The sequence below is a fragment of the Felis catus genome, chromosome A2 (genome assembly GCF_018350175.1).
Source record: "Felis catus isolate Fca126 chromosome A2, F.catus_Fca126_mat1.0, whole genome shotgun sequence".
Classification (NCBI taxonomy): Eukaryota; Metazoa; Chordata; class Mammalia; order Carnivora; family Felidae; genus Felis; species Felis catus.
Genome location: NC_058369.1, coordinates 52,061,787 through 52,074,032, shown reverse-complemented (window position 1 = coordinate 52,074,032; position 12,246 = coordinate 52,061,787). Strand labels below are relative to the sequence as shown.

Here is a 12,246-nt window from a genome sequence, read left to right as displayed (position 1 = left end):
GACTTGCGCTCAGGTCTTGATCTCGCGGTTTGTGAATTCGAGCCCCGCATCGGGCTCTGTGCTGACAGCTCAGAGCCTGGAACCTGCTTGGGATTCTGTATCTCCCTCTCTTCCTGACCCATCCTCCGCTCATGCTCTGTCTCTGTCTCTCAATAAATGTTAAAAAAAAATTTTTTTTTAATTTTTTTTTCAACGTTTATTTATTTTTGGGACAGAGAGAGACAGAGCTTGAACGGGGGAGGGGCAGAGAGAGAGGGAGACACAGAATCGGAAACAGGCTCCAGGCTCTGAGCCATCAGGCCAGAGCCTGACGCGGGGCTCGAACTCCTGGACCGCGAGATCGTGACCTGGCTGAAGTCGGACGCTTAACCGACTGCGCCACCCAGGCGCCCCCCCCAAAACAATTTTTTTTTAAAGAAACATCTGTTCATTTATTCACCCTTCCACTTACCCATCTCAACTAATATTTGTTAAGCACCTAGAATGTGCTGGCAGAACAGGGAACAAACGAGGGCAGCCCTTCCTGGCATGGGGCTTACATTCTAATGGAGTGAGGGAGAAAATAAGCAAAGATGCGGGGATTTCAGTAAGGGCTACGTAGACAATAAAACAGAGCTATGGGGTTGAGAGGGGCTGAGTGCTGATATAGCTGGGATGGTCAGAGAGGGCTTCCCAAATGACATCTGTATGAAGATTTCATGGTAAGAAGGAGCCAGACACATAAGGATCTGGTGAGGAATCTTCCAAACAAAGGAACAAAGACCTGTGACTGAGCATGGGTCAAGTACGTACAAAGGACAGAAGGAAAGCCAGGTGGAGGAGGGCGATGGTGGAGGGGAAGGAGTCTAAGAGGGAGGCAGGGCTGGGCCCTGGGTCCACAGGAATCAGGGCTTCACTCCAGCTCCCCTGCCTCCCAAATTTTGTGTCCAGAGAAAATCAAGTGGCCACATGATTTAGAAATAATGAAATTTTAAAACCTTGTCCGGTGAAGATACACCAGAAAGATAAGACCACATCCTTCTGAACAAAGATACAGAACTGAAAACCCTTAGAGCTTAATTCAGGCCCAGCACACAGTATGTGCTCAACAAATGCTAGTTGAAAGGACACCACGCAAAAGCGATTTTAATTGTACACACAGCAAATATGGACTTGCTGGAGACACGTGGACTAATGGAATCCAAGTCCTGATGTGAAGACAGACCAAAGCCCACCTGATGCCACGACGGTGGTTACACTCTTGGCAGCACTCAATCCCAGCAGAGGACACAGGCTTAAAATTTAGGACTGCAAACATATTTAGATAAATGCTCAGATGCCAGAAGCATAATGAGTTACTAAGAAAACCAGAACGGCCTAATTTTGAAATCTGACATGAGAAAGACAAATTGCCCCTGCCCCATAGGCCCCTTGCTTGAGCCACAGTCCAAGACTGACCCAGGGCCCAACCTTTTCTCACTGGCTAAGCCAATAACTTGTACCCTGAAAAGGGAAATGAACCTGTAAGACAGGGGGTGGGTTGGGCCAGGTGCCCAAGGTCAAAGTGAAGCTATGGCCAGTCATGTGCAGGGAAGTAACACCTTGTACCTGATTTTATGGCCATTTAGGGGCTTGTCTCACCTCTGCTTCTAGAGGGCTAGAGTTACATCCCACATTTCTGCCTCCTCCAAACGTGCAGTGTCCTTCCTATGAATACCAGGAACTCACACATTTATGGAATGAGTGAATGAGCAGGCAGCCAAGGCAGTCTATTTGGACCAAGCAGTGTGTGGGCCTGAATGAGGTCAGAGGCAGTAAGGAAAGGTACCAGGAGCACCCTGAGGTGGGGCACCCGTGAGCCAGCCACACAGGGAAACAGGACAAAGAACCAAAGAAGAAAGGCTTCTGAGGAAACTTGATACAATACTTGAAGAGCTGTCACACTGGCAAGGAATTAGACATGCTCCATCCAAAGCCCCAGAAGTCAACTGTCAGCTGAATTTAAGGAAGAACTCCCTCCCAGCAAAGTATGTGTCAAATTGTGCTGCATGGATGGCTAGCATTCAGGGAGTGGGGGTAGGGTGGGGGTAGAAAGGAACGACTCCAAATGATTCCACAGGAAAATACGTTTGGCAATTTGAGTCAGTCAAAGACAACAGATGTTCTTGCCAAAGGGCACAGTTTTCAACACGTCTCAAATGCATGTGGCCCCAGTGGCTTTTCATAGGATGTTATGAACATCTCACAGAGTCTCCTTTCCAAGTTCATCTCTGGGAAGAGATGAATTAGAACCACCTGACAGGGGCGCCTGGGTGGCTCAGTTGGTTATGCGTCCGATTTCGGCTCAGATCATGATCTCACAGCTCGTGAGTTCAAGCCTCGCATCAGGCTCTGTGCTAACAGCTCAGAGGTTGGATCCTGCTTCCAATTCTGTGTCTCCCTCTCTCTCTGCCCCTCCCCTGCTCATGCTATCTCTCTCAAAAATAAACATTTAAAAAATTAAAAATAAATACATACATACATACATAAAAGAACTGTCTGACAAAAGCATGTTATGAAAAGGTGATTGTCACACAGGTATCTGAGTACTTTTAGGATGTAGAATTCAACACTGCACAGATGATACAGATGCAATCTAACAGAAAACTAGAACCATGGGTTCATTCTCCCATGGACTTTCATCTAGAATGGCCACGCGGTAGGCCACAAGGTTCAGTTACACACGAGGATGCAGATTAGCTGTCTCCTCCCACCACTTTGTGTCCAAATAAGTTGATGATATGGATAGTGCAAAGGGATCCAGGAAGCAATCGATGCTGTTGGCCAGGGACCTTAGTGACAGGATGAATTCTTGCCAGAACCCACTCTGAATTTTCGTGTAGTATTTCCAAGAAAATATTGCCTGCCTGTCTTCCTCGCATGCATCTATGCATTCTGTAAATATTCCTTGGGGACCTTCCACAGACCAGCAGTAGTAAGTAAAGCCAGACAAGGTGTTCCTTCAGGACTACCTTTTGGTGAATACAGACAATAAACAAACACATTTCACACACAAAAAAATGATTTGAGGTTTTCTATATATGACACAAAGGAAATAAATGGTGAGAAACAATGTAAGTTACACAGAGATCTTCTCCATTGTGGGGTTTCAGGATCGATTCTCTAAGGGAACGAAGAGACCCTGTTTTACAGACCCTCAAAATATGCAGGTCACAAATAAGTCTCTGTAATATGCCTCTGGGAAATCATAGCCCAATGGGGCTGGGAAAGGCCACACCAGTCCACCTACCACAGTAATCCTCTCTCTAGCACATGTCTTATGTATGCTGTATTTGACACTATGACTCAGTAGGTCTGGGGAGGAATGGAGAACCTGAATTTCTAATCAGGTATTCTAATGCCACTACTTTGTAGACATTTAAGTAACACTATTGTATCAGGAATTAAAAAAAAAACCTAAATAAATGGAGGGCTATACCATGTTCATGGACAGAGAGGCTCAAACACAAAGATATCAATTTTCTTCTAATTAACCTAATCATTCAATATACTTCCTACCAAAATCCCCACGAAGTTATTTTGTTCTTTATTGTTGTTTAACCTGACAAACTGGGTCTAAAATTCATTTGGTAGGCAATTTTGGAAAAGAACAAAGACAAGTCCCCACATGTCTTACCAGCTCCAGGCTTACAATAAAAATGTGGGTGTAGTATTAACACACAATTAGCTAGAGAGACAAATGGAACAGAACAAGAGCCCCAAAGCAGACCTGTATTTTTAAGATAACTATGTATGGAAGATAGCATTATAAATCATAGGAAAAAGATGAATAACTCAGTAAATATGGCTGGAAAATTTGATAATTTGTATTAAAAAACAACAGCCCTGAACTCCTACATCATGCCATGTACAAAAATAAAATTCCAAGTAGATTATATTCTTAAATATGAAAACACAAAACTTTAAAACTTTAAAATTTTTAACATTTATTCATTTTTAAGAGACAGAGTGAGCGGGGGAGGGGCAGAGAGAGGGAGACACAGAATCTGAAGCAGGCTCCAGGCATTGAGCTGTCAGCACAGAGCCTGATGCAGGGTTCAAACTCACGGACTGCGACATCATGACCTGAGCTGAAGTCGGATGCTTAACCGAGTGAGCTACCCAGGCACCCCAAAACTTTAAAACTTTTAGAAGAACATATAAAAGATTTTTTCCCCCAACTTTGGGTAGGGAAATACATCTTAAATAAGATACCAACTGTGCAAACCAAAAAGAACAGACTGGCAAATTTGACTTCAATAAAGTTAAAACTCCAAATGCCATAAATAAATAAGAAAAGCCACACACTAGGGAAGGCAATTTGCAGCATATTTATATCTAGAATGTGTCAAGATACTAATATCTAGAATGTGTCAAGAATTCCTACCCATGAGGAAAGACACACAATCCAAAGAGAAAAGAATACGAACGGGAAGTTCACAGATGAGGAACCCAAATAGGGAAAAACACATGAAATGTGCTCAACCTCGCAAGTCATTAGAGGAATGCAAATTTAGAACAGTCGGATGCAAAACTTAAAAATTAACCAGACCAAATGCTGTCTAGAATATGGAACAGCAGAATTCTCATACACTACTGTTTGGAAAGTAAATTAGAACAATCCTTTCAGAAAGCAATTGGACGTTATCTGATAAAACCGATAATAAACATGCACACTACCATTAGCAATCCCACTCTTAGGTACAGGCCAGGAAACCTTCCTTCACGCACACAGGGAAGCATGGGCAAGACATTTATTCAGTGTTCTTAGTAACACTGGGAAACTAGAGAAAGTCTAAATGCCCATCAAGAGGAGCTGGCTAAATACAATGTAGTCTTTTTATACATTGAAATACTATACAGCAGGAAAAAATAAATGAACCAAAGCTGCATGTATCAACAGGGGAACATCTCAAAACCAAAACTGAGCAAAGAACAAAGTTGTAAGAAAAGTAATGGATACCATCAATAAAAAACTTTTAAGTATGCCACAAAGATCTAGGTACTATTTGGGAGATGTATATATAGCATATATATAACTAACATATAAATAGTTTATATATAATTTTATATAAAGCTTATAAATTTTTATAATTTTATATGAAGCTTTATAATTTTTATAATAAAAGCTTATTAAAGTTTATAATTACATATTAATATAGAATGTGTATATATATGTATGACACACACACACCAACTATAAACATGAGAATAAGTCTAAATTCAGCATCATGACCTCTAGAGAGGCAAGGAGATGAATGGTATCTGGGAAGAGAATTCAAATGACTCATAAAACCACTGCCCCTCTACCCTACTTATAATCAGCATTAGGGTAGGCAATGTTCTTGAACAAAGCCATACTTTTTTCAGATTGAATAGTCTCAGAAAACATTTAGCCCAACCTCTGACCCACAGAGGAAACATCTCTTCAATACTCAAAACAAGGTGATCCTTCTACTTCAGAAGACCCCAAGTCAGGGCTGCTGTGTACTGTTATGCAGGTTGGCACTGTACAATTCTGGAGCACACATTTCACAATATGAATGAGGCCCCCTAGGGTTGTGCAGTGCACGACTTCTATAACCATACGTGGCAGCCCTATAACTGCCAGGTCACAGACCCCTTTGGGATGTTAAGGAAGAATGCCCACCTCTGGGTAAATGCCCATTCACGTAATTACTGCCTGTAATGTCAGTGGATTCAGACACCTCCCCAACAATGCTTAGTGACCCTCCACCAGGTAAACACTTTCAGGGTTGGGTGATCACAACCTTCAGAAGTACTTGCAGACCGTGCTATGAAACTAACCTCTCCCTTAAGCACATTTAAACTTGCCTCTTTAGAACCTTTATCCATTCAAGTTCACCTGCTTCCTTTGCACATGACACTTCAGGTACTGAAGGAAAGCTAACCTGCCCTCTCTGCCCTGGAGACTTCTGCTTTCCAGGCTAAATACACTTCTGACTTAGCTTATAGCAAACATGCTATGTCTCCTCTTTTGTTAAAAACCCTTTTTCTTTAAACTATCATTTTTAGCAAGCATTTCCTGCCCTAATAAGCAACCAGGCATGCTGACATGCCATCAAAGAACAAGAAAACATTCCTCTCAGCTGCTCCTTTAGGAAACGTGTAAAATCTCCGCACTGGCTTCCAAAGCAGTCAAACGTCCCCAGAAACCAGGAAGTGCAAAGCCAGAGGAAGAAAGGGTCAGACTTTTTCCAAGGGTGGGGGCAATGTTAACTCAGCAGAACCAGGACAGAGGCCCCACAGGCCAAGGGACACGAGTCACTTTCCACTTACTCCCAAAACTCCATGACGGGAGAGGTGGCGTTCTGCAGGGACACATGACTGTGGTTGCTCACGTTCAGTTTCTGGAACTCCACACAATTCTCTACAGTGGAAACAAGACAAGAAAGAGAAGATTAACCTCTGCAAGGGCTGGACCTTGGGAAACATTCAAAGCTGATGGTGCAACCAGGTGGTTTTAACTAGCCGCTCTAAGCAAACATGCCTCAGAGAACACCGAGGAGGAAAATCGATCACTTACAGTTTAAATGAGAGGTCTGGTCTGATTAGAACAGGAGGGAAAGGTTTGGGGGCACGACACCTTCTCTCACTTCCACTCCAAATGCCCTATCAAACTCTCCTCCTGCACGGTTCCGAATTTCCTTTCCTTTTTTCCACTTCCCTACAGAAGCCCTCTCCATGGCATTTATCTGTCCTGCCCAGTGGCCCCAGCAGGGGTGGAGGGTCTGAAAGAGTGAGTCGGTCACAGTGTCCCTACGACGATAATGCATTTGAGACTCCGTTTTCCTTCACGTAGGAAGACACTAATATCGCAACTGCCTCATAAAGATGTGGGAACTGGATGAAATGGCGTGAGCCTGTAGGTGTAAAGAATTTCTGCTTTCTTCCTCATTCCCTCACTTGATTGGTCAATCCAAGAAAGGATTTATTGAATGTCTCATTTCATGAAACTTGATGACCAAGGGGGAGTTGAATTTCCAGTAAAAATATCCAACTGTTCGATCTTAAAGGCCCAGATTGACCCCCTCCTCCAGGGAGACTTCATCTATCTCCCTCCCCTGAATTCTAAGAAAAGCAGAATGTAAAGACCCTCCAAGGAACCACCTTCTCCAACTCCCTTTAATTTTGAAGAGGAGAATCTAAGGTTCAGGAACAGTCAAGGGACCCATATCCCTACCCACTCCCTCCTCTATAAAGTCAGTTAGGGACAGAACTGGGAGTCCACTCCAGCCAGTGCCCCATCTCGTGATTATCACCCAGGTCTGTTTCCCACCACAGGACCTGCACCTCTTTACAGCACCCCTGTTTACAGAGCTCTGCGCCAGACAGTGAACTCCCTGAGGGCAGCTGCACTGTTCACTCTGGAGCCCCTGCACCCAGCACGGAGTCAGTGGTCTGCTTCGCTCCGGCACTGCTCTCTCCTCGCATGGGTACAAACCCTCCAACTACATCTGTAGCCTCTGGAGCAGGAAGCACCTCTCACACATGACGTTTTTACACAAGTGTTCACATGCTAGGAGAGAAAGGGGGCTGCAAACCAGTAGGAGAAAGGTCTGCCGTCTGCTGGGGAAAAGTCCCCCAATCGTCTGCCTTCTTCCTGCTCCTCCTGGCAAGGACTAACCATATTCTGAAAGCCGGGGCGGGGGGGGGGGGTCTGTGGGGGCCACGACATCCTGAAAGGAGTCTGAAAACCTGAGATTATAGGAACCCTCATGCTTTTTTTCCAGGGAAGGGAGCCCTTAGTTTTTGATCAGTCTCTAAAACAGTGCGTCTCTTTTTTTTCTCCCTAGAGTAAACAAATTTCTCAGACATCCAACATTGACAAGGTATTTTTATTAAAATGACATCTGTGTACAAATAAATGAGTTATAAAGTCCTTGTGATTATAGTACTCATACGACTATAAAACCAGAATTAAATTTATACATTAAATACCAACTACGGAACACAATTCAAACTGATAGCATAAAATGTATGTGTAGGACAATACCATTTTGTGACATTAAATGGATTTCCTGACAGGAGAGTGGAGCCAAAGGGAGGAGGCAGGGTCTGTGGAGTTCAGCTTGCCTATTCTTCCACTGGCTACTTGAGAAGCAATTCTACTATCATTTTCCTCTCGTCACACTTGCGCAACATCTTCATTCTTACAGGTTGTGGCATTCCTAACTGGGCTTTGATGAATACCAAAGCACCATTTACAAATTAAATCTCTGTGCTCTCCTCCATTGGCCACCATCATCCTACTTATCAAGAACCCATCTTAAACTGTAAACACGCACAACACTGGGCACTGAAGTCTCCTGACTGTCCTCGGTGGAAGGTGGTTGTGCAGATAATCTAGAACATGTGCGTATTTTTAGAGTGCCCTCAAAATAAACACACACAGTTAAATTATCATGGAGGACTTGCAGGCCTCCAAGAATATATCCTTGAATTTTAATTTGATAAACATCTCTATGAAGTCCCCAGCCAAAGAAAGGTTAGGAACCAGTGCCCTAAAGAGAGATAGTGAGACCTCCACACAATCCAACAGTGGGAGCAGGGCAGTCATCACAGCACTGGAAGTGACATCACAGCACTTTCTAGACCTACTACTCCCTACTCCCTGTTCCTTATGCTGATAACCAACATCCCACCCAATCTTACCATACTTCAGCCTGCAGGATGAAACGACACTTCCAGGGACAACCTAACCACAGGTTATAACACAGATGGTGAACAGCTTAAAGCATGTGTGTTCATTCCAGTCAAAAGGCAGGGGCTGCCTGGAGCACTGCTGAGAAGGGTTCTGAGGCCAAGACTAGGCTCAGAAGGATAGAGTTCTACAGTCAATTAGTGATGTCTGCTCTGAGCACAGCCATCACAGATAGGGAATAAATATGTTGTTGCTTTCCCTAGATTTTAAGATACCATCTTGATAGGATGGACAAACTGAAAAGCAAACAGCACATTAGAATCCAAAGTAATCTAAAGAGTTATCCATTCAAGGAAGTGGGAGAGTGGTACATTCAAATTTCTACCTGGGTTAGATTGGGAAAGTAAATAAGCAATGTGAGCTGAGTGGAGACTGTGGCCAACTTGTGGACAGATGCCTTATCCAAAGACAACTGCTTATCAGCCCCAGCTGCTGTCAAGCAAGACTGTGAGAATGTGGGTCTGCTATTGCCAGATCTTTTATTTATTTATTTTTTTTTTTTCAAGAGAAGCGGGAAATCTGGATTTTCATGTGAGGTCTTCTGGTTTTTAAATTTTGGCAACCAAACACATTTTTGAAATTCACTGAGTTAAAGCCTAACTGGTCTACAGGCCCATGGTTTGCAACCCTTGATCTAGCCTAACTCGTTCATTTTACAGAGGAAAATCTGACACCCAGAGGGGCCCGGCTGGAACTAGAGCCTGAACCCCTCTCTGCCCACCAAGGGCTCAGTCTCTGTATTCAGCAAAGCGAGGAAAGAACATCACCATTCTTCTACCCATGCCAATTACTGAGCCAGGGCAACCAGACCCAGTGCAGAACGGATCTCCAGTTTCAGTGGAATCTGGACTCATGTCAAGAGGCCAGGATTGATGTCCAGGACAAGGGCATACCCCCAATCCCTGGTCCCCCAGCAGGACCTGCAGAGAGAGACCCTCCCTGGGGACCATACCTGTGTTCCACTCATGCCCACAGGTAGCCCAGGGGAGCTCGGTGGTGAAGCAGTTGCTCAGGTAGAAAATGGCCCATGCCAGGATAATGATGTAGTACACATTTAGATGGGCCTCGATCACCTGTGTTGCATAGCCAATGCCTGAAAGAACAAAGGGAGTGATGTGGGTCTCTTACCACCTTGTTAAAACAGTCTCAGCTGCCTTTCACAGCCTGACATCACCCAGGCACCATTTCATTCTTGAACTCAGTGCTTACCTTCAAACAAAGGGCAAACTTTCCTCCAACATGTAATGCCACCTTCACTCGTGAACTGTCCCAGAGCTGTTTCCAAGAAAAAAACAGGAATTCCACAGCAAATAAAAAACACCACATAGGGAATCAGGAACGCCCCTACAAGGATGCAAAGTAAGGGAATGAGGTTAAAATTGCCTCTACTATTTCGAATTCAGCACAAGAAATCTTTAATAATCACCTACGACGTGCAAGACATAATGTTGGCTGAGCTTGAGGTCAAGTTCACACCTTGACGACCACAGTCAGAAAACATGGCCCTGGGTTTGTGTTCTCTGCACATCTACCTCACATCTCCCAGCCTCAACTTGTTCATTTGTAAAATAGGGCTTTTAATATTTAACATCCGTACCACTTATCTCACAGAAATGTTGTGCATCTAAGATGATAATGTAAAAAGGAAGTGTTCTCTTTGCTTAATTCTATAATGTATATATTTCACTCTCTAGCACTCTCTAGGTTAAATCCATTCTCTCCCTGAACATTACATTCTTCTTTTTTATCCTAAAGCAACCTCAACAGGCTAGGTGAAGGGGACCCCTTCTTCCTATTTACTTTGGAAGTGATCTGCAAAAAAAAAAAATACTTTTCATTAAGAAAAGCATTCTCAAGGAGATGTGCTATTAGCAATATGGCGCCCCAGTACATGAGACTCAGCTATGGAGTTGACTTATAAGGGGTTTGCAACAAGTATCTATCTCCCCAGAAGGCTGACTCTGAATCAATCTGAGAAAGACCGCCATAAGCTTTAGTGCTCCTATCCTGGTACACAATACCCACTGCCTGGGCCTTTCTTTGAAACAAATGAAATAACTCAGGTGAGCATGAGCTACTATAACCAGAAAAGGATTTTCCAAATCCCTCATTCCCTCTCACCTGTTTAATAACAAAGCTTGGAAACACATGCTATTCCTCACGATCTAATCTAACAAATGAAGGCTTTAACTGAAATTGCTTTTTGCTAAATGAAGTCTCTTCAGCCTTAGAACTAATAGCAACAATTTTGATCAAACCTGATAGTAGGACCACATCCATCAAATTTTGAAAGCGTCTTTGAAAAGCTTTTTGGGGCAAGATACTGTTTTGTTGTTGTTGCTGTTTTCGTTTTCTTAGTTTCACATTGGGAAAGAAATCCTTTAAACTAGTGCTGGGATCTATGAATAGAATTGTATAGATTTTTTTTTAAAAGGCAAGCAGTGGATAATCAGATACCCCAGCTATAGCAGAAGGCAAAAAGTGTGTAAAAGGAACAAGACGGTCTGTTTGCTGAATATAAATCTAAGTGATTAGAAGAAGCTACAACAGGTTCGCTAATATGCTGTGAACCCTCTAGAACCTAACAGCACTTTCTGAAAGACTTCTAACCCATGTATTCGCAAAGCTAGTACTCAAGATAACTACCTCAATTAAATCAGGATATTTGTGCGCCCAATGGGGACTCTTGGCGAGTTAAAAAAAAACCTACTAATTTTTAAATTTTACTCACTGCAACTTTTTTTTCTTTTAATCTGTGCAGAATTTGTAATTAACCCAATTTACTCTGTCTCCTCCTTTTAGGAATGCATTGTTTTGGTATAACAATTTCCTGTATTAAAAAAAAAAAAGATGCTAAAATGATTTTTGCCTGGGACTACCCTAAACAGGGTTTCCACAGGTTTCTAAGAAGACATGGCAGCTAATAAAGGCTGAATCTGCAAAAAGGCAGAACTCAGCTGAGGCCACAGGGCACGTTCCGGGTCTCCAAGTCCACTCCCTCTGTCCCCAGTGCCAAGCCACCAACACCGGCGGCCACTTCATTACCAGTGCAGAGCAGGCTTGGAGCAGCCTGGGCTTTCAGGATGAATGTCTCCAAAGAAAGGGCCTGGGCCAAGCAGTACCCTTCTCGCTCTCCCTGCAGCTGCTCGAACAGGAAGTCCTACTCCGAGCGGCCTAACAGTGTGGTCCCTGCCAGCCAACTTCTGAGCCACCTCCACTGGGGTCTTGGGAATCTGCTAGAGGGGCAGGGGCACAGCAAAGAGGGAGGAATACATGGACACAAGCTTTTCCTGGGAGAAACTGTGCCACCCACTAAGGTTTCACAAGGTCCCTTGCCACACACCTTCCATCTGTCCTGCTGATAGGACAGGTGGAGGCTCCTAAAGTCCTTCAGCTGAAAGATTTGAGGATTCACTGCAGAATCTCCACCAAACTGACTCGGACAAGCCACTAGGAACAACTCTCTCATCACCTTCCTCTCCCTGTCCCCCACTTCACACTCT

General features: G+C 43.7%; 1 protein-coding gene across 2 annotated transcripts in view; it reads right to left on the bottom strand.

Moving 5' to 3' along the window:
• The window catches only part of SLC6A11 (solute carrier family 6 member 11), a 134,662-nt gene that overhangs the window by 121,274 nt on the left and 1,142 nt on the right, over positions 1-12,246 (bottom strand). For both annotated transcript variants that reach the window (XM_023250020.2, XM_003982487.6), the window contains exons 2-4: positions 9,953-10,087; positions 9,696-9,836; positions 6,319-6,409 (exon numbers count right to left, since the gene is read on the bottom strand). In XM_023250020.2, the coding sequence (XP_023105788.1) occupies positions 6,319-6,409; positions 9,696-9,836; positions 9,953-10,087 (367 nt within the window). The remainder of the gene's footprint in view (positions 1-6,318; positions 6,410-9,695; positions 9,837-9,952; positions 10,088-12,246) is intronic.